This window comes from Corythoichthys intestinalis, chromosome 17 (genome assembly GCF_030265065.1).
Source record: "Corythoichthys intestinalis isolate RoL2023-P3 chromosome 17, ASM3026506v1, whole genome shotgun sequence".
NCBI classification, from domain to species: domain Eukaryota; kingdom Metazoa; phylum Chordata; class Actinopteri; order Syngnathiformes; family Syngnathidae; genus Corythoichthys; species Corythoichthys intestinalis.
The window spans coordinates 46,691,191-46,713,742 of NC_080411.1; the positions used below are offsets into that span (position 1 = coordinate 46,691,191).

The 22,552-nt window shown below is 45.5% G+C and overlaps 1 protein-coding gene and 1 pseudogene across 1 annotated transcript; both read left to right on the top strand.

Moving 5' to 3' along the window:
* Positions 1-2,056: 2,056 nt before the first annotated feature.
* LOC130905212 (uncharacterized) lies at positions 2,057-5,128 on the top strand. Its single transcript, XM_057818352.1, has 5 exons — positions 2,057-2,074; positions 2,126-2,282; positions 2,419-2,489; positions 2,734-2,803; positions 3,174-5,128. The coding sequence occupies exons 1-5, from the start codon at positions 2,057-2,059 to the stop codon at positions 3,839-3,841; spliced, it is 984 nt and encodes a 327-aa protein (XP_057674335.1). The 3' UTR covers positions 3,842-5,128.
* Positions 3,867-20,974, top strand: LOC130905213 (uncharacterized; annotated as a pseudogene).
* The last annotated feature ends 1,578 nt before the right edge of the window (positions 20,975-22,552 follow it).

The following is a 22,552-nucleotide window of genomic DNA, read 5'->3' on the forward strand; positions in this document are numbered from 1 at the left end:
TTCTGTGTGTGAATCTGTTCGTGAATAAATTATCAAATAAATGATTGTGCTGACAAATTATTTTAAAAGGGGACAGTGAAAGTGATGATTCATCTTAGATACATTTTTGAGTGTATGGAAGTGGTAAATTAATAATATAGAATCACTGTCATGAGTTACTCTTAACATCATGAAAATTTGATTTAGATTTTTGGGGAATTGATAATGCTAAATATTGCTTAAGATAATTGGCTCACATGCTGATGGAATTTGGCTATCTTTGTTCAGCTGTGACCCAAATAGTTAAGACATTTTCATCAAATTCGGATTCTGGGATGAAAAGACAATTCTGAATTTTGTTGCTACGAAAGTATAGTGGGAATAAGTGGCCGATTTTGTAGTGATAGGCCAAGGCAAAATTAATTGATAAATTCCAAAAGACGGAACTGAAGAAGTTGGGGAGCGGAAGTATATATTGATTTTTCGCCAAGTAGAGATAATTATGCTGGGAGAATTGTAATTTTAAAACCTTGGGTTAATTGCAAAGCATAACACTAATAATAATATGGGGTTTTGGACATGGGTTATTTACTTTTCATAACGCTCATTACAATTTTAATTTACAATGTGTGATTACAATCCTCCCAATATAATTCTTTATTTTGATTTGGAACTTTGAATGCATTACTTTTATGTTTGATATTTTTATCTTTAGCACTTTTATTGACCTGACTTTTGGTTTCTTTTGTGGTTATAATCGGGTGGGAGTTTATGTAAGTTTATATAAACTAATTTGCTTCTGTGTATATTGTTTTGGGGAAGAGGTCAATTTTTCAGGCTGTTAAATCGGATAATCTTATTATAATTATGCAGCTTGAACTAAATTTAAAGACTAAGAACTCTGATTATAAACACACATTTTAATTCATATGTTTTATAAATTTAATTAAAAGTTAAAATTGTGGGCGGAGAAAATAAAATTCTTGGGGCATGATTTGAGCAAGGGTGGCAGGACGATCCTAAAAGACAGGGAAACTGCCGTGTTGCAAGCCCCAAAACCGCTTACTAAGCGACAAATGATGTCCTTTTTGGGCCTCACAAATTACTGTAGACCATGGATTCCTAACTACGCTGAAATCGCAAACCCCCTTGCTAAAATCGTGTATGACCCAGCGTTATAAATGTCTTCACCTTTGACATGGACAACAGAGGCAGAAAATGCTTTCTCTCAATTTGAACAAACTTTGTTAGCTAGTACCGTTTTGGCTCTGCCTGATTATTCTAAACCTTTTGTCCAAATATTTGATTGCAAGGGTGAATACATGACCTTATGTCCGTTTGCGAATAAACTGCCAAAGGACACTTTCCTTATTGATATGTGACTGTAATGTCCAGTACAGGAACACACTTTATGGGTCAATCATGGAGCGACATTGCGCGGTGGGTCTATGTGAGCACGGAGGGGGGGTCTCATGTCTTAACAGTGGGAATGGTTAAGTTTGAAATGTGTTTTCAAATATTTTTGCGGGGCTTGCATGGTCTGTGCTCAACCTAATCCTCACGGCAATGTTCGCCCTAAACGGCATACACATTAAAATGGCTTTTTCTTTCGTTTTAAATCAGTTTTGTTTGGAAAATGGGAACGCTGATATTTGGGATACTGTTATTTTTTTGTTAATCAAATGGTAATTGGGCAGAAATATTTTAAAGTAAACAACGCATAACAATGTCGAGTATGTATTAATGGTAGCAAAAGGCATTGTGTAAAGACATCCCTAAGTGTGGCATACCTGAAACCATTTATAGCGATAATGGGACGCATTTTCTAAACAGAGTAATCGATAAGATTGGGAAATTGTTTTGCATTTCCTTAAAAAATCACTGTGAATGGCATCCTCAAAGCGCGGGTTTGGTTGAAAGAATGAACGGTACAATTAAAAATAGATTAAAGTTACATATTAATATTACTAGTACATCGGGATTAACACTTTTTGAGATTCTTTTTGGGAGACTATATCATTTACCGATTTTCTCCACTAAGTGGGAAATAGATGAAGAAGCTAATTTAGCCGATTATATGCGAAAGACATTGGAGGTGAGACAGGATTTGTGTTTGCCACAAGTTGATTCTGACTCTTCCCAGCAGAATGACCTGGTGTTCAATGGAGATTGGGTCTTGATCCGCAGCATCAAAAGAAAACACCAAGAGCTCCTCACGGCTCCTACAGCCGTAAAGATCGCAGAGAGGGAAACCGGGGTTCACCTTGCCCACTGCAAAAAGGTCATCTCAACCGAGTCCCAAGGTCGAGCAGCTATCTAACTGAAGTCTGACTGAACGGTCGGGGTGAGCTTATAGTGCTCATAAATACTGCAGGTCAGTGAAGAGAGGTATTAAGCATCAGAGGTATTAAGCAAATCCAGGGCGCTCTTCCTGTTTAGGGGAACTCGGTCGACATGACACTGCCGAGGTGGGCAAGCATCTTTTCACGCTCGCGATGCACAAAGTTACGGTCAGATATTTACTTGGTACGTGACGGTTAAAAGGAGGGCCTGGAGGGCGCTGGTGGCGGAGGACGGTCACAAATGGGCTGATTGGACCTCCGACACCTGGGCCACTTCCATTCGCCCTCAAATCAATTTAACTTGTTTAGAGCCGGGAATTCAAATACAAATTAGGTCCGGAAAATGGAATTGTGGTAATAAACCTTGTCTTTATTTTTTCCTCTCCCCATACGAAGGATGGACTGACCCAAGAGGAGATCCTTTTCATCTCCTAATCGTCTGTGTATCCTCCTTATTGGGAGACCCGGTGGAGGCCAGGCCCGTGAGTAAAAATATAAAGACTATGCCGTCTGGGTTGATAGTAAAGGCAACGAATAAAGTTACTGTCGATGATAGAATGGTAGCGGTTACTGGGGTTACTCAACAAGCTAATAACTGGCTTTTGTTAGCGGAAGCTGCTGAAAGAATGGTTAATTCTAGCTGTGTTGTATGTATGGGTCCCAGACCCCTGTTGCGCGTAGTGCCAGCTCTCCTTCTGCCACATTGCCTTCTGGAAGTTATGACTAGAACCATATTGAGTAAGGCTTGCAAGAAATGGGATGGGGTATATCCACTAACCAAAGCTGCGAAGGAAAAGCCTATATTCTCCGACAAAGTTGCAATGGCTAACTTTTCCTGTATTGAACTTTCAGGGTCATTGAGCAGAGTGGGGAATCTAGATCCCTCATGGCGTAAGACGACCGTGTATCAAACGAGTCCCTTAGTGCCGCGTAGTGACGTATGGTGGTGGTGCGGTGGCAGCAGGCTCTATGACACCCTAAGGAACTCAGTGGGGGTATGTGCACTTGTGTCATTACTCTTACCAGTGTCTATTTATCCTGTTTCGGCTACAGATATCCTGGACGCAACATCAAAGTTTGACCCCTCTAAGTTGCGTGTTAATAAACGTAGTGCCCAGTGGGCAGTTGAACCAACTTACATAGATGCGATCGGAGTTCCCCGTGGCGTGCCGAGTGAGTATAGGTTGACTAACCCAATTGCCTCGGGTTTTGAATCTATACTCCCTTGGATCACTGTTAATAAGAATGTTGAGAGGATCAACTACATCCATTTTAATCTCCAGAGACTTAATAACAATTCAGAGATTGCCTTTACAGCCTTAAAACACCAGCTGGATGCCACCTATCTCATGGCGTTCCAAACCAGGGTGGCCGTGGACATGTTGCTAGCCGAAAAAGGCGGCGTGTGTGGTCACGTCGGGAACGGCTGTGGGACATTTGTTCCAAACGCTACCTCCTCTAATGAGGAGAACTTCCACAAGGCCCTCGGAGCAATCAGCTCCCCTGGTAGAACGATGTAGGGTCACTCTGGGGAGTGGACCCCCGATGTGTCCAGTTGGTGGGAAGCACTGTTCGGTAAGTATAGGTCAATGCTGTATACTATCCTGGTCTCTGTGACAGTGTTCCTGATGGCTCTGGGATTATGTCGTTGTTGTTGCATTCCCTGCATTCGTGTTGTACTTCACCGGTTTGTTTCCGCGACTATAGATCCTCGTTTACAGGAATTATACCCCCTTTTGGCCCTGGGAGAGGAGTATGACACAGGTGCCCATACGGAGTTTGTAGTTTGCGAAGTGGCTCTCAATGGTGACGATCTCCCTGACGACGGCGATGACAATGATGGGTTCTCCATTCCGGAAACTTTCTTTCAGACCCCGCCACCGCCTCCAACTCCGGGTGGCGACAATATGCGTCGACATGTCTAATGATTCGATTGAATAAAGCCTTTTTTAGGAGGTTCTTTTTGATGATGTTTTTGTCGCAAATATTGAATAAACAGGCGGGAAATGTTAAGATAATTATCAGGGTTTGATTCATTAAATGTTTCCTTGGTTGGTTGATTGAATATTTGCTTATGCTCATATATACCATAAATAATACATACTGCCATATTCTTCTTATTTCTAGATTTGCTTATGCTCATATATATCATAAATAATACATACTGCCATTCTAATTACTTTATCTAATTACTAATTACTTTAAATAATATATTGATTCATATATAACCAGTAAATGATTATTGCTTGCTATATAGATTGTAGTATAATGCTTAAGTGTTACAAAGTGTAGAAAGAGGGTCGGAGTGGCTTCATGGCCACGCCGTTGTATAACTAGACCTTCCAGGCATCCTAGCACCTGGGGTTTGGACTTTCACCTAGCCCCTCGAGGACGATTCTCCATCCGAGGACATCTTCCAGGGCCACAGCGGTGCACAACTGGAAGTGTTTGGACTATTCTGCTGATTGTTTAACGTTGCATAACTAAAAGTGTCTGCATTATTTTGACTGCTTATATATTATTTTGACTGTTTATATGATTGTTTTGATTGTTTACATAAGCTCTTGCTCCACACACGTGTATCACTTAAATTCCACCTACATGCACACACATAGCCAATAAAAAACCACATGGGTGTCGCTAGCTTGCTCTCCCCTCCTTTAAGGCGGCGCCCCTATTGTTCAGGGAATACCCCTAAATAAAATACCAAGGAGGGTTTTTTTCCTTTAGATCAATCTTGGTGGCTAAAGAGCCACATGTTTTGACCTCCTTGGCCAAGAAAACTGAGTGTCTTCTCTCCTTATTTTTGGGTAATTTTACAATGTCAACCTAAGGATCTAATTTTGAACTTGACATTTTGTCTTAATCGGGGCAATAGTGTCCATTACAGTAATCACACTGGAACTGAAACTATTTACAAGTTCTTCCACTGGAGCTATTGTAGGGGTTAATGATGAGGCATAGGCCTGTGTGAATAACGCACATGTGTTATCACTTATGTAACGCTTCCTAATCACCTCGGTTTCCCTTTTCAGAGGATGGACAGGGGTGGTCATTTTAAACATAATGCAGTAGTGATCAGACAGAGCAACATGTCCTCAGAGATGTTAAGACCTTTGGATATTATTAAGTCCAGTATGTGCCCTCTGTTATGTGTTGGAACTGTGACATGCTGAGATAAACCAAATGTATCCAAAATATTTAAAAGCTCTCTAGCACATCCGTCTTCAGGATTATCAACATGAATGTTAAAGTCACCCACTAAAACAACACAATCAAAGTCCATGCAGACGGAAGACAGTATTTTGGTAAACTCATCAAAAAACATTGTGTTATACTTTGGTGGTCTGTAAATTGTTACCAAGGCAGCTCCGCAAGGGTTTTTTAGCTGAATGACAATATATTCAAAGGAATCAAACTGACCACATGAAATATTCGTGCATTGAAAACTGTCCCTGATCAAACTGGCAACCCCACCTCCTTTCTTATGGGTTCTTGGCGCACTAAAGAAATTGAAGTTTGTGGGGGTTGCCTCAATCAGAACTGTCGAACTCTTATCTCGATCTAACCAAGTTTCTGTTAGGAACATCATGTCAAGGTAATGTTTGCTGATAAAATCATTAATTAAGAAAGATTTGCCAGCTAAAGATCTGATATTTAGCAGAGCCAATTGGAGATGCCAGACTGGATTCACTGATGAGTTTTGGGAATGACATACTATGCTTAACAGGTTGGCAGAGTTGATTGAACGTTTTTTATTTCTCTCCAGTCTAGCCCTTTTTTTGTTGTTTATCACCACTGGGATTGTTGAGCATACATACTGTACTCCATAGGGCCCCGGCTTTTGCTGGGACAGAACAGTCTTTGTAATGTTGTCACAGCCTGGACCCGGTGCACATCATATTGGTGTCGCAAACATGGCTTCCTCCATAGAAGGATAATACCGTGTAGTTCCAGAGTTGTAATGCTTTGGCTTTGCCCCGAGAGAATTCCAGGGGAGGCTGGTTGGTTTGTTGCCATCTTCCCCTGGCACCTGTCGGGTGTGACAGGTACAGGGTGGAAGCGAAGACATGAACTTGAGGAGATCAAGAGACTGGTTAACCTTGCTATCTAGATCCATGGAGTCCCAATCAGGTTGACTCATTATTCCATCCAAACTAAGTCGTCGGCGGGGTGGCTTCCGGGACTGTGGGGATTTAGGCCTTGATGAGGCCTTAGCCTGACTGAGTCGGCGGAGTGGTGGCGTCTTGGAGTGTGAGGATTTGGTGCTGGATGGGGCCTTATCCTGGAGTCGGCGGCGTGGTGGCGTCTTGGAGTGTGAGGATTTGGGGCTGGATGGGGCCTTATCCTGGAGTCGGCGGCGTGGTGGCGTCTTGGAGTGTGAGGATTTGGGGCTGGATGGGGCCTTAGCCTGGAGTCGGCGGCGTGGTGGCGTCCTGGAGTGTGAGGATTTGGGGCTGGATGGGGCCTCGTCAGCAGAGGATTGCACGGTCGGGTGGATCTCCTCCTGTATTTGTAAATATGAATGTAAATGCCTGAAATGACATGAAAAAAAAACAAAGCGATCAGCTCTCTCTTTTGTATGATAGGCCTTACTAAGCCAAGCATTTGTTCATACTTTGTCTTTTGTGATTATGAAATATAGGTAAGATCTGCTGTACCACAGTCCACGTCAGTGAAGGATACCACATCAACATCAGGCCAGCCAAGGACAATTCAACAATCATCACGAGTAAGTGATCATCTAGTAATAATTGCCACACGATATTTGGGTAGGGAACCTCTGGGTGCCTCACAATACGATACGATACGATTTGCGAAACAAGACTTATGATAAAGATGATCTCACAAAACGGTGATACAACAATTATCGATACATCGGTCAGGAAATGCTTCTAGGATATTCAACAAAAAAATAAATAAACAGAGAAACTGATTGGACCTCTACTAGAGATCCAATTAGTTCGAAGAGGGAGGGATGGCAGTGGATAGTTATTCGCTGCCAGCCAACTTTCCACTTCAAATGGATTGGACGTACCGTGGTATTTGATAAACCTATTTGCAGTGTATCAAATACTTGTTCTCCCCACTGTATATGGCTCTCAATGAGCTCGATTTGGGGCATTTCACATCATTTCCAGTTTATTTTCGATCACTTCCTTTTTACGGGTCACTTCCTGTTGATTTTGGCTTACTGACCACTCAAAAATGTCCCCAAACAGTTAGGAAGCAACTCCAATGCAACAGGAAGTAACCTGTAAAATGCCCTAAATTGAACAAGAAATGACCTGTAAATGACATGCTCTGGTTTTAGTGCCATTGACGGTGCTCGATGTCCAGTCCACTCAAAATGAATTGCATGTCTAGCGCCGTCAATGGCAGCCATTGAGCGAACATAGACACTCATCTAATCAAAGATTTTCTTTATTTTATATTTTTAAACAGTGACACCTTTTGAACACTGGCCAGGGCAAGGGTGGATCAGTTGATACAAATCACTGTTGTTTCCAGAGAAGGGTCATCTAACTCTAATCAGAATATTTTCTTGAGCATTGAGGTCCTCATTTGGCATTCGCATTCACACTAGCAAGCATCTTAAATATTTGCAAATGCAGGGCTACCTTGGCTTTGTCAGAAAATCAAGCAGACAACATTTTTACATATTCCTGTATGTGAATTGAGGTGCAAAGTTACGACAGCACCTCTCATTTACTCTCTACTTATTTACTTCCTCTATTTTACGCTATAAATCTCTATAGCTTTATGTCCTGATCATTATGTTTTAGTGTTTGTTAACTGCTCAGTATGGTTGTCTAATGTGATCGAATTGTGCGTGTTTTGACAAAATTAGGAAGATAGAAAAAAACAGCTCAGAGTCCCAACTCAGCTGAAGGTTGATCTCCTCTCCATCTCAGTCACATGGGCGGACCTCATTCAGGATCATTTCCACCAGCTCTTGGCCACAGAATTCCTCAGGACACTGACGTACGTAAGTAGGAAACTGCAGCTAAGGGAGTCCTGCATTTGCAAATATTCAAATGCTATTTGCAACTAAAGAGTGCCCCCCCTTCACACTCAGGCAGCGACCCCTCTGCTTGATTGCTTGTTTGAGTGGTCTATTGTTTGACAAAGCCAAGGTAGTCCTGCATTTGCAAACATTCAGATGCTAATTGTACCTATCCAACTGAGTTTGGTATAGACCCTACTCACCTACGTCACAAAATGACGTGTCGCTGTATCCGGCCGCCATATTGTACCTATTTTTTAGACCTATTCTCATTGTTTTCAATTAATCATGCAAGTTATAGAGCAATTCATGGAAGCCCCGGTGTTATCTGACGCCGTAAACTCAGTGGATGCGTTGCATAAAAGGCGTTACGTGGAAAAGCTTCAGTTTATCCATTCGCCAGATCCGTATTTGATGCCTAAATCGATATTTTTCGACCCGCTGTCTTCGCTCTCTCTGCCTGACATCTGCTAGCCTGATATCTACAACTATCTTTTCCACAGAAACTCGGCCTATTCTCACGAAACTTTGAAAAGCATTAAGAGCAGCACTCTAAGCAACATTACCCTGTGTGATTTCTAAAATGGCGACAATCAAAAAAAGAAAAAAGTTGACTGCGATGGCCGACGCTTCAAGGATAGGTGGATATTGGACTATTTCTTCAATAAAACACGCAACAACGGTGTCTGCCTCATTTGCAAAGAGACAGTCGCTGTTTTCAAAGAGTTCAATGTGCGCGATAATAACAAGACACGCTGACATGTACGACAACATTACAGGAAAGATACGCAGCGAGAAATTATAGCAACTTGAAGCTAGCACAGCAGCAGTATTTCGCAAGAGCCCGAGTGTCGAAAGAGAACGCCACAAAGACGAGACTGTTGAAATTATGTATTTAAAAAAATAATAATAAAGCAAATGTGACATACAGAAGGGCTTGCTAACATTTCTTTAAATGTATTGTTCTACGTAAATCAGCCCAGGTAGCCCCCCACATTTTTACCACACCAAATCAGGCCCCCTTTGCAAAAAGTTTGGACACCCCTGTTTAACCGATGATCCGTAGACGAGGCAAGCTTCTTTCACCTGTTACCAACTAAGTATTATTCAAAAAATAAAGATGGTGGAACAAATAAGCATCTTGAATTTGAAACTGTATGTTGTCGGCAATTAGCCTAGCAATGCTCCAAACCCTCTAAATATAGATTAAATGCATTTTACCAGATATAAAATGACTGCTACATAATCTGTGGTAGTTGTTTGGAGCCCAGTTTTCTCGTCGAATTGCAGCAGTCCATCTCGCTCTACTCTCCAGGTCTCTCGGAATACGGTAAAACTTCCAAGTCTCTCAGTCTATCTTCTCTGTTTTTGCAACCGACCGCCACACACGCCTTCACCATTTTGATTATTAATGTTAACGAGCAGAAAAACACGCCATAATGGGAGGAATTTACAAAGCGGTAATGCATTAACATGACGAGTATACGGACAACATGGCGCGGGGGCGTGGCTGTGAGGTCATGTGAGTAGGGTCTATAGGGGTCATCTAATTACTTTCTGGTCTTTCTTTATAGCCAAAAACACAATCCCCCTGCACCTCTAGTGTTTTAAATATATATCACTTTTTGGTGGGAGTATATCGATAACCTTTTGGGCTACAGACTATCGCTATATATCATCTTTTCTATATATTGTCACACCTCTAGACATGCATCCTGTTTGTTTAGCCTCTTCAACTATGAGAGATAGATTGACATTCTGAAACACTGAAGGACTAGACCTTTTACACACCACTACACTATTTACAACACTAATAGCTCACTTGATTTCTGATTGAATCAGAAGCAATTTTCCAAACATTTATTTTAATGCAGTAGAAAATGTTATCCTCTGCCATTGAGATCCCTAGTCCATTACACATTAATATAAATGCAATTTTAGTTTTGTTTAAAAGAAAAGTACACAATGATGATCGACAGGAGCAAATTTTTGACTAAGTTGTTGCCTCATCAGGACACCAGATAGATTAAATCTTTTTGGTCTCTTGTATTTTTTGGCTGAACATGAAAATACTGCATTATTTATTTATTTTTTCTGATACAAGGGTTTGCCTTATTCCGTGGTGCGGTTGTGTCTATAACAGTGGCGTATTATCATGACATATCTAACAAGCTACTTTTTATTGTGATCTGTAGGTGACCTGGAGGTATACCACAGTGCGATGCTAAAGTACACCCAAAAGAGGCTCCACTTTGTCTATACCTCCATGAAGGCAAGGACATTGATGTCTGTTATGGACCACAATGAAAATGTCGGGCGCCAGCAACAGAGAAACGCTGATGGTAGGCTTACTCATACGTCATGGACCAAATTGAAATCTGTCCCATTACATTTGCACTCCACCTTTCTTATCGTGTACATATCTCTATCAAATTTACTCTATTAGGCACTTTGAAATACAGCTTGGAGTTTCCAAAGCAAACAAAAAGATGGGTTGCCCGGAGCTGTTACGAGCCAACAACGCAGACATTCAGAGAGAATTTGGTGGAGCGTGTCCTGGAAAGACGACAGGATTCATCATTAAAGTTTGCTGAGCCAGACTTCTATTTCAAGCCTCCAACTACTATTCCACCCAACATTGCAAACTTTTTCTTTGTCAGGCCTTTCGATGTTATTTTACAACATGTCAGTCGATTTAATAAATAAGTAGGCAGACATTTTCCTTTTTTTTTTTTTTTTTTTTTTAAATAGATATTTTAGAATGTAGATATTTTTGAATGTACGACAATAAAAAAAACACACACATATTGTATAATTTGTGAAATGTGAAGGTTTAAAAGATAAAAAGTTTCTGGGTATGGAGGAAATGGTATGAAAACGTATGTAGGTAAGTTGTACTTAGAAAAATTGCATAGCATCTTCAGCTTCCCTAAAACCATTGTAGTTCTCACTGACAGAAGGGTACTTCTCACGGATACAGGAGATGACACACGATGGAAGAACACGTCGCTGGCTTCTTCCCAGATGTTCGCCTTTCAACGCCCACTCAAGAACAACCCTATATGCCACCAATCAGATTTGCCTAAAACAAAACCATAATAGAGGGTGATTCAACAAGAAAGTTCCAAAATCATCATGTTATAGATCAGCAGTACATAATAAAAAGTTACAGAACTCTAGATTATTTAGCAATATACATTTTAAATATACACAACAAATAAGCAGCACTTGACTATAAGCAGCAGGATTCAAAATGAGGGGAAAAAGAAGCGACTTATAGTCCGCAAGTTACGTAGCTTCAAGTGCTCAAAGGTGCCCATCACCGGCACTTGTAATACATGAAATGATACTTGAAGTTATGTTCAGCACACTTGCCTATGTCAGGGTTTTATAATGTTTTTCATTTTTGACATATCGCGTGATGTTAGGCACATTCTCGTAAATATTTGCCATACAGCTACTGCTTTTGATAATGACATCATGCTTTTACGCTCACAATGCATTACAGTTGAGATTATATAGCTGCTTGCCTGAAGTAGAATGAAGCTTAGAGTATACCATAGGTAGTTTTATTATGAGACCATTACAAATATTCGCCCAGCAGCATGCAGGAATTCACTTACCTCATTGATAGCTGTCCATTTGGGCCTGCTGGCCTTGGTTTTTTCTTCCAGTTGATCTTGTCAACGAAGAAAAAAGTTTCTAGAACACCTTTGTTGATAAGTGGTCAAAAGTCTTCGTGTTCACTTATGCATTGAAATGCTTTTTCTTCGTTGTCACTATGCAGCGATATATTGAGTTCATGAAAACTCGTGTCCAGCTCCAATTGTTGCAATTGTTCATCAATCAATTGCCATTCCCTGCAGCAAAAATATTCGACATCTGTTGGCATTGGGATGCATTTTTTGCAACGACACCACCAGTCTACTGTTGTCCTGACTGGGGTGTCGAAGGCTGTGGCAGCTTCTGCGGTATCTGTGCTTGTCAGTCTTCGATTTTCCTCCATGTCTTTCAGTTGTTGGTCTGTATATTCTGGCTCAAACTGATATGGTGAAATGTTTACAAAACTAATAATCTTAATCATCCTGTTCCGTGTCAGAGAAATGCATATACGGTTCACACGAAGCCATGTCTTGGTCAGAATAAACTACAGTTAGTCGGGTTACTGATTTGGGGGCGGGAAGTTGCGTCGTTGCCACAAAAAAAAAAAAAAAAAAACAGCGGTGAACAGACCAACGTGATATCCCTCCGCCCTGAGTGCCCGGCGCTTGTTCTCTGCAAAGCAACTGAAATACTATAATGTTGCTCTTCATACTGCAGTTATAGACATGCAATGGTAAGTTTTAATAACTTTATCCTGAAAACATAGCCAACACTACTGATTGCATGCGTCAGCGGTGATTCAACTACGTGCATATGTTTTTTTTTATTGGTATGCTAATTGGGCACATTGACTTGCATTAGCATAGCCACTCCGGAGCCCTGAAAAATAATAAAAGACTAACAAACACTTCGTAATATTTTGAAATCTACTCCACTGACTAATTAACCCGCCCTAACTCGAAGATTAAGCCTGATGTCAAAAAATCTGAACTTCCCCTTTAAGAATTTAATACAACGGGATTTCGACTGAAGATTTTCAAACAACTTACCACTCATGTTCTCAGATTTTTAAATTGGGTTATACAACCAATTTTACTTGGTGCCCGTTTATACAGCGGCACGGTGACCGAACAGCACGAGACGCTAAACTACTGCTTCACGTTCACCTCACCCGAGGGAGGACGCCCTCTGCCCGCAAGGAGGCGCAATTTCGCGTATAAATCATGTAGCATTGATGTCATCCTCCTCAGCTCTTTTTGCCACATACATCGTTTTTTTATTTCTAGCTGCGAAATTGGAGTGGCAGCCTTACAGTTGTTTGGACAGATGGAAAACTAGAATTAATACATTGCGTCAGATTGTTTCAGTATACTGTACGTGTAAAAAGAGAATAGCAGAAAATTGAGGACCAAGTGGCACTTCATACAAAGTGTATAAAAACTGCCCCAAACTCCTACAACATCTGTGGAAACTCCTGCGAGTTATCTGGAGCAGGGAAAATATTCCAGAGCAATGGCGAGTGGCGGAGGGGGCGTGGATTCTGACGGAGGGGATCTCCACCCAGTTAGATCCCTTCTGCATCATTTACCTGCTGAGCATCGAGGCAAAGGTCTTCTTCAGTGTAATCTCAGGGCAGCTGAGCGCCTACCAGGTAAAGAACATCTACATTGATACATCAGTCCAGAAAGGTGGTATTCCAGGGATGCCAGGCTGTATGGAGCATACCGGTGTGGTGACACAGCTAATCCGAGAGGCCAGGGAGAACAAAGGCAACCTGTTGGTGTTGTTGTTCAACATGGCGAATGCATTTGGTCCCATTCCTCATAAACTTGTCCAGTTTTCTCTGGCAAAACATCATGTTCCCAGCAGGTGTAGAGACTTCCTCGCTGACAACTACAACAACTTCAGGGTGAGGGTCTCTTCAGGAACAACAACATCTTCGTGGCACAAGGTAGAGGTCGGCATCATTAAAGGGTGGACAATCTCTGTGGTGCTTTTCTCCCTGGCCATGAACATGCTCATCAGGTCTGCTGAGCCAGACTGCAAAGGGCCTCGATCGAGATCAGGGCAACAGCAGCCACCCATCAGGGCATTCATGGATGACCTCACAGTCATAACAGAATCAGTCCCAGGCTGCCGGTGGATCCTGAAGAGAAGCTGGTGAGGTGGGCCCGGATGAGTTTTAAACCAGCCAAGTCAAGATCTATGGTGTTGAAGAAAGTGAGGGTGAAGGACAAGTTCCGGTTTAACATCTCAGGAAAAGTCATCCCCACTATCTCAGAGAAGCCAATCAAGAGCTTGGGCAAGACTTTTGACTGCTCTCTGAGAGATACATCATCAATTCAGTCAACTTACATTGAGTTGGATGGCTGGCTGAAATCTGTGGACAAGTCAGGCCTTCCCAGGAAAGTTCAAAGCTTGGGTCTACCAGCATGTCATTCTCCCCAGGATCCTGCGGCCCCTTCTCATCTACACCTTCCCAATTTCGGCAGTGGTGACACTGGACAGGAAAGACAGCAGTCACCTCCGACAATTACTTGGGTTACCGAGGAGCCTGAGCAGCACAGCTCTCTATGGGCATAACAACAAGCTCCAGCTGCCCTTGAGATCCCTGCAAGAGGATTTTAAGGTGTCAAAAGCCAGAGAAGTGTTGCAGTACAGGGACTCAAGTGACCCAAAAGTGGCCAACGCTGGGATCCAAGTAAGAACTGGCAGAAAGTGGAAAGCAGAGGTTGCGGTCGAAGAAGCCGAAGCAAGGCTGAGCCATAGGAACTTAGTGGGTGTGGTCCCACGAGGCCGGGCCGGGCTAGGGTCCTTCCCATCTCACCGAGTGAACATCAAGGGAAAAGAGAGGAAGCGCCTCGTTCAGGAGGAGTTTAGGGCAGTCGAAGAGAAGTTAAGATCTTGCTTGGCTGTGGAAATGAAACAACAGAGAGCCTGGACAAGATGGAAGAATGCAATGGAGAGGAAAGTGACAAGGGTGGAGCTATGGAGAGCTGAGCCTCAGCGCATTAGGTTCCTCATTCAGGCAGTTTACAATGTGCTACCCAGCCCATCGAATCTGCACACTTGGGGCTTAGCCGAAACACCAGCTTGCCCCTTGTGTTCTAAGCGAGGAAGCCTGGAGCATATCATTAGCAGCTATACCAAGGCGCTTGGAGATGGAAGGTACCGTTGGAGGCACGACCAAGTCCTTAAAGCCATTGCTGAAGCTATCAGCACTGGATTGGTGTGGGCAAAGCAGGCCCAACCCTCAAGGACAACCATCACCTTTGTCAAAGTTGGGGAGAAGGCAGCCCCTGCCAGAATAACATCTGCTGGCATTCTGGCTTTGGCAAGAGACTGGCAGCTACTGGTGGACCTCGGTTGACTAATGAAGTTCCCCAGTCACATCACTGTCACCACCCTGGGCCAGACATTGTCCTCGTGTCTGAGTCCACCAAACAAGTGGTGTTGCTGGAGCTAACGGTCCCATTGGAAGATCGACTTGAGGGAGCCTTTGAGAGGAAACTTTCCAAGCACATGGGACTTGTTAGTGACTGCCAGCTGTTAGGTCCTCTTCCCCTTCCTTCTGAGACATGCCCACCTCCAGCAGGTGTGCATGTTTTTTAGTTGATTACAGGTCAGACGAGTGGAGCGGCCACACCTGAGGGCAATGAACATCAGCCAGCTTTAAAAGCCAAGCAGACGCTCCACCTCGTCGCCCGATCAACTCGTCTGTTTCCTACGTCAGTTGTTTCTCGCATTCCTATATGATATCTTTGCTCACTGGCTTACGACTTCCTTGCTCTTGTCCCAGGTCCTGTTTTCTGCGCGCCCCTCGTCGGATTCCACGCCTGCCTTCCTTCCAAGCCTCCTCGTCTTACGCCAGCTCATCTACCACGAGCCAAGTCATCCACCCCAGCCACATTCTCGTGATCGCCAATAAACGATTACTCCTCTCACCCCTGTGTGTCTGCTTTGGGATCCCCTCTTGCTCACGCACCCCTAACAGTTTGATCGGGCCATAATGGATCTCGCAGACAAACCCGCCGACTCGCCCACCTCACTCCGAGACCACCACCAAGCCATAGATTTCCTCTTCAATAAGGTAACGGACATTTCCCATTCACTCCAAGCCATACAAGAGCAGCTCACACCACTTCCACAAGCCCGCTTAGCCCCGTCAGCCCCTCGTCACGCCGCTACCCCTCCGTGCCACGTAGCCGCAAGTCACCCGGCGTCATCGGCTACGGGCCGAGAGCCTCACGTCCCCGCACCGGCACCTTACGACGGCAACCTCGGCGCTTGTCGCGCCTTTCTGGTGCAATGTAGCCTAGTTTTTGAGCAACAGCCACACACATATCATGAAGACAGAACAAAGATCAGACAAAAGAAAGACAGACAAAAATCGCCTACCTCATTGGCTGTTTGCGGGGCCCCGCGCTCAATTGGGCATCCTCAGTATGGGAGAGTGATTCCTCCGTATGTGCTACGTACTCCCGTTTCACGGAGGAGATGACCATCCAGTCCGTGGAAAAGAAGCAGCCAAGCGGCTCATGTCTATTTGCCAGGGGACTCGGAGCGTCGCAGAGTTCGCGGTAGAATTCCGGACGTTAGCGGCTGAAAGCCATTTTAACGACGAGGCGCTGCAGGAGGTGTTCATCCGCGCTCTTAATGAGCGCCTTAAAGACGAATTAGCCACCCGCGATGAACAACCTTCCTTGGACAGAGTCATAAAACTTTCTATAAATATTGACAATCGTTTACGTGAACGTCAGAGACAGCATAGTGAACTGCTAGCCACCACGCCTCCTCGCTCCACTGTCTTCCGGCGGCCCGCTCCACGTCCACTTCCTCTCCAGTCCACTGAGGTTGCACCCGCGATACCGCCCCCTGCTGTCGGCGCCGAGCAACTGCAATTGGAGCGCACCAGGTTGTCTCAGGAAGAGCGCACACGCAGGTATGACGCACACTTGTGTATTTATTGTGGAAAAAGTGGCCATTTTCTACGCAACTGCCCAGTACGTCCAGGCTCATCAGTAGAGGTGCTACTGGTAAGCCATATGTCACACAACTCCTCAGGTCGGCTCCAGCTCACAGCTACCCTCTCTTTGAGGGGCCTGTCGCGCTCAATAACTGCCCTAGTTGATTGCGGTTCAGACGAGAACTTTATTGATCACGAGCTCGTGGCACAACTAGGGCTGACGAAACACCCGCTTCCTGTGCCGTTGAGGACCACTGCACTCGACGGGCAGCTCCTCTTCAGTGTGGACCGGAAAACTGAGCCCATCCAGCTGCGTCTGTCAGGCAACCACCAAGAGGTGAGCACCTTTCTCGTCTTCGTGAGCCCTCGCACACCCTTGGTCCTTGGTTTACCATGGCCCAAGAGACACAATCCCTCCATTGACTGGACCCACCCCAAAGTAACTGCTTGGAGCCCTTTTTGCCACAGTAACTGTCTCAGGTCTGCTCTGGTGCCGTCCTGCTCTCCCCAGAGCCTGGAGCGACCCGACATGTCCGCTGTCCCAGAATGCTATCACGACCTCTGGCAGTGTGTTTAGTAAGGAGCATGCCATTGCGCTCCCTCCTCATCGTCCTTACGACTGCGCCATTGTCCTCCTTCCTGGAGCTACCCTGCCCAGGGGTCGGTTGTTCAACATCTCAACACCAGAGAGGGAGGCGATGGAAAAGTACATCACCGAATCCCTGGCCACTGGCACCATCCGTCCCTCTTCCTCTCCTGTGGGAGCAGGCTTCTTCTTCGTGGGCAAGAAGGACGGCGGCCTGCGGCCCTGTATTGACTATCGAGCCCTGAATGACATCACGATCAAGAATAAGTACCCCCTTCCACTCATGGACTCCGCGTTCACTCCCCTCCATAGCGCCACTATTTTTACTAAGCTTGATTTGCGCAACGCTTACCACCTCGTCCGAATCAGGGAGGGGGATGAGTGGAAGACTGCGTTTAATACGCCCCTGGGGCATTACGAATATATAGTAATGCCTTTTGGTCTCACAAACGCCCCTGCAGTCTTTCAGAACCTGGTTAACGATGTCCTCCGAGACTTCATCGACCGATCCGTGGTGGTGTACCTGGACGACATACTGGTATTCTCACGCACCCCCTCCAAACACAAAGTTCATGTCCGACAGGTCCTCCAACGTCTCCTCGAAAACAAACTTTTTGTGAAAGCCGAGAAATGTGAGTTTCACGTCAATGAAACCACATTTCTCGGCTACATCGTTGGCGACGGTAAATTGCGCATGGACCTGGCAAAGGTTAAGGCAGTCCTGGAATGGTCTCGTCCCTCCGACAGAAAGCAGCTCCAGCGCTTCCTTGGGTTCGCCAACTATTACCGGAGGTTCATCCGAAATTACAGCAGGATTGCAGCTCCCCTCACAGCTCTCACCTCCACCACGACACAATTCCGTTGGTCTGATGCTGCGGGCTCCGCCTTCAATGACCTCAAGACCCGTTTCACTTCGGCACCTATACTGGCCCCTCCGAACCCGTCGCTTCAATTCATTGTGGAGGTTGACGCTTCAGAGACGGGTGTGGGTGCAGTGCTGTCACAACGGCGGCCTGCCGATGTTAAAGTGCACCCATGTGCTTTCTTCTCACGCAAACTGTCTCCAGCAGAGCGCAATTACAGCATCGGAGACAGAGAACTCTTGGCAGTCAAGCTGGCTTTGGAGGAATGGCGCCACCATCTGGAGGGAACATCGCAGCCCTTCCTCGTGTTGACCGATCACAAGAACCTCGAGTACCTTAAGTCAGCCAAGAGACTCAACCCACGGCAGGCAAGGTGGGCCATGTTTTTCTCCCGCTTCAACTTCACTCTTTCTTACATCCCAGGTTCAAAAAACACAAAGTCAGACGCCCTCTCACGTCAGTTCCAAGCTAATGCATCAAAGGAAAAGCCCGCACCCATCCTCCCACAGACCTGCTTCCTTGCCTCGATGGAGTGGGAGATCGAGGGAAAGGTGAAGGCAGCACACGGTGAGCACCCGGACCCCCGTGAGGGCCCTCAATCTAACCTTTTTGTTCCCGAGTCCCTACGTTCCCAGGTGCTGGAGTGGGCGCATTCATCCCGCCTCTTCTACCACCCCGGCATCAGAAGGACACTCGCCGTGCTGCGCCAGCGGTTTTGGTGGCCGTCCATGTCAGAAGACGCAAGGTCATTTGTCCTCGCCTGTACCGTTTGCGCTCGTAGCAAGACTTCCACCAAGACCAGCTCTGGTCTCCTCCGCCCCAGCCGTCCTTGGTCACACATTGCTCTAGATTTCGTCACCGGGAGCTCCTTCCAGAGGTAACACAGTCATTCTCACCGTGGTTGATAGATTCTCCAAAGCAGCCCATTTCATCCCCCTTCGTAAGCTTCCCTCAGCCATGGAAACTTCAGATTTCCTCACTAACCATGTATTCCGCTTACACGGCATCCCAGCGGACATAGTCTCGGACCGTGGACCGCAATTCACCTCTCAGGTCTGGAGGGCGTTTTGCTCTGCACTGGGTATCGGGGTGAGTCTGTCCTCGGGGTACCACCCACAAACCAACGGTCAATGTGAGCGCACGAACCAGCAGCTCGAAGCAGCCCTCCGCTGTACCACACAGGCCCGTCCGAACACCTGGAGCGACCAGCTTCCGTGGATAGAATACGCGCACAACTCTCTGCCAAATGCCTCATCCGGTATGTCCCCGTTCCTCTGCTCCTTGGGTTACCAACCCCCATTGTTCCCCTCACAGGAAAGTGACATTGCCGTCCCGTCTGTCCAAGGCCACATCGACCGTTGCTCCAGGGTCTGGGAACAAGCGCGCACCGCACTCCTCCGCGCCTCCGAGAGGTCCCGTGCCCAGACTGACCGTCATCGCTCACCCGCTCCGGTTTACGCCGTCGGCCAAAAGGTTTGGCTCTCTTCAAAGTCCTTGCCTTTAAAGACCGAGTCTGTGACGCTCTCCCCCCGGTTCGTTGGGCCCTTCGAGATCTCGAAAATAGTGAACCCCACCGCCGTGCGTCTCCGGCTCCCTGCGCATTACAGAGTCCACCCCACGTTCCATGTCTCCCTCGTCAAACCGGTTTCCACTAGTCCCTTGGCCCCCCCTGTTCTGCCCCCTCCGCTGTCTCTGTCGGTTGATGAGGGTCCGGCCTACCGGGTGGAGCGGCTTCTGGATGTCCGCCGCCGTGGCCGTGGGCTCCAGTACCTTGTTGACTGGGAGGGCTATGGCCCGGAGGAGCGCTCCTGGGTCCCTGCCCGGTGGGTGCTGTCGCGGGCCCTCATCCGGGACTTCCACCGCGCCCATCCTGGGCGTCTCCATCGGGCGCCTGGTGTCGCCCGTAGGTGGGGGGGTCCTGTTAGGTCCTCTTCCCCTTCCTTCTGAGACATGCCCACCTCCAGCAGGTGTGCATGTTTTTTAGTTGATTACAGGTCAGACGAGTGGAGCGGCCACACCTGAGGGCAATGAACATCAGCCAGCTTTAAAAGCCAAGCAGACGCTCCACCTCGTCGCCCGATCAACTCGTCTGTTTCCTACGTCAGTTGTTTCTCGCATTCCTATATGATATCTTTGCTCACTGGCTTACGACTTCCTTGCTCTTGTCCCAGGTCCTGTTTTCTGCGCGCCCCTCGTTGGATTCCACGCCTGCCTTCCTTCCAAGCCTCCTCGTCTTACGCCAGCTCATCTACCACGAGCCAAGTCATCCACCCCAGCCACATTCTCGTGATCGCCAATAAACGATTACTCCTCTCACCCCTGTGTGTCTGCTTTGGGATCCCCTCTTGCTCACGCACCCCTAACAGCCAGCAAGCTGGGTGGAGAGCAAGGTGTCTCCCAGTCGAAGTCGGATGTACGGGTTTCGCAGCCCGTTCACTACCCAAGGCCTTCAATATTTTAGGCATTGAGGGAGAGAGGAAGATGAGAGTCATCCGCAGTATGACCGATACGGCAGAGAGAGCCTCGTGATGGCTGTGGCTCAAGAGAGGAGAGCCATGGTGTCATGGTAGCTCGCCATCTGGACATAAGCTGGGGTCTGATCTAGGTCACCTGGAGGAGGGTGTATGATGATGAAAGACCTGAAACAGTCATTGATTGATTCCTGGAAGGTCACTGAAGATGTGTCCAGGTGCATCAGTAGATGTATGAACACAGCACACAGTAAAAAAAAAAAGAAAAGAAAAGAAAATTGAGATGTACAAAGTCTTTAATTTTTCAACATACAACACAATCAAAAAAAAAAAAAAAAAAAAACAGCAATAAAATTAAGACTTTCCTTTCATTGTTGGCGAGGCTCCTGAAATAACCTGATGGTCCAACAGCAAGCGTAGTGACCAGATACCCAAGATTCATCAGTGCAGAAAGAAAGCTGAACCGGAAAGTTGGACGTGCATAGCCGTCAATGGCAGAGCCTTATTTGGGTCTCAGTTGAATGTCAATGCGCTCTAATTTAAAGTGTATGGTCAAAAATCATAGCCACACGTTTTTCTGCCATTTAAAATGAAAATAAAATTTGGACGTGCATAGCCGCCAATGGCAGAGCCTTACTTGGGTGCCAGTTGAATGTCGATAAGCTGTAATGTAAAGTGTATGTGTATGGTCAAAAACCACAGCAAAGCCACATATGTTTTTCTGCCATTTAAAATGAAAATACAATTTGGACGTACATAGACGTCAATGGCAGAGCCTTACTTGGGTGCCAGTTGAATGTCGATAAACTGTAATGTAAAGTGTATGTGTATGGTCAAAAAACACAGCCACACGTTTTTCTGCCATTTAAAATGAAAATACAATTTGGACGTACATAGCCCTCAATGGCAGAGCCTTAATTGGGTGCCAGTTGAATGTCGATAAGCTCTAATGTAAAGTGTATGTGTATATTCAAAAAACACAGCCACACACGTTTTTCTGCCATTTAAAATGAAAATACAATTTGGACGTACATAGCCGTCAATGGCAGAGCCTTAATTTGGTGCCAGTTGAATGTCGATCAGCTCTAATGTAACGTGTATGTGTATATTCAAAAAACACAGCCACACGTTTTCCTGCCATTTAAAATGAAAATACAATTTGGACATGCATAGCCGTCAATGACATGGACTTGTATAGCCTACAAGACAGCCATATACCCCCAAAAATGCCATATACCCCCCCCCCCCCCACAAACCAAAATGCATTTTGCCACATACCCCAAATAAATGCCACATGGCAAAAACATTTTGCCACATGGCAAAAACATTTTTCCAAATGGCAAAAAAAATTGCCACATGGCAAAAAATTTTTGCCACATGGCAAAAACATTTTTCCAAATGGCAAAGAAAAAAATTCCACATGGCAAAATTTTTTTGCCACATGGCAAAAAAAGATGCCACATGGCAAAAACCACTTTTGGTTTTCGGCCCTGATGCTGATTTGTGTAGACCACGATTACCGTAATTTCCGGATTACAAGCCGCTACTTTTTTCCCTCATTGTGAATCCTGCGGCGTATGCAGTGATGCGGCCAATTTATCAATTTTCCTAACGACCGCCAGGAGTGCTCGAGCATAAAATGCAAGCTTAAGACACGTGGAATATATGTGTCGAGGAAGACGCTAGTTGGCACTCTTACCCGACCCATATTTTAACTTTGTGCTTTGTGCACGAA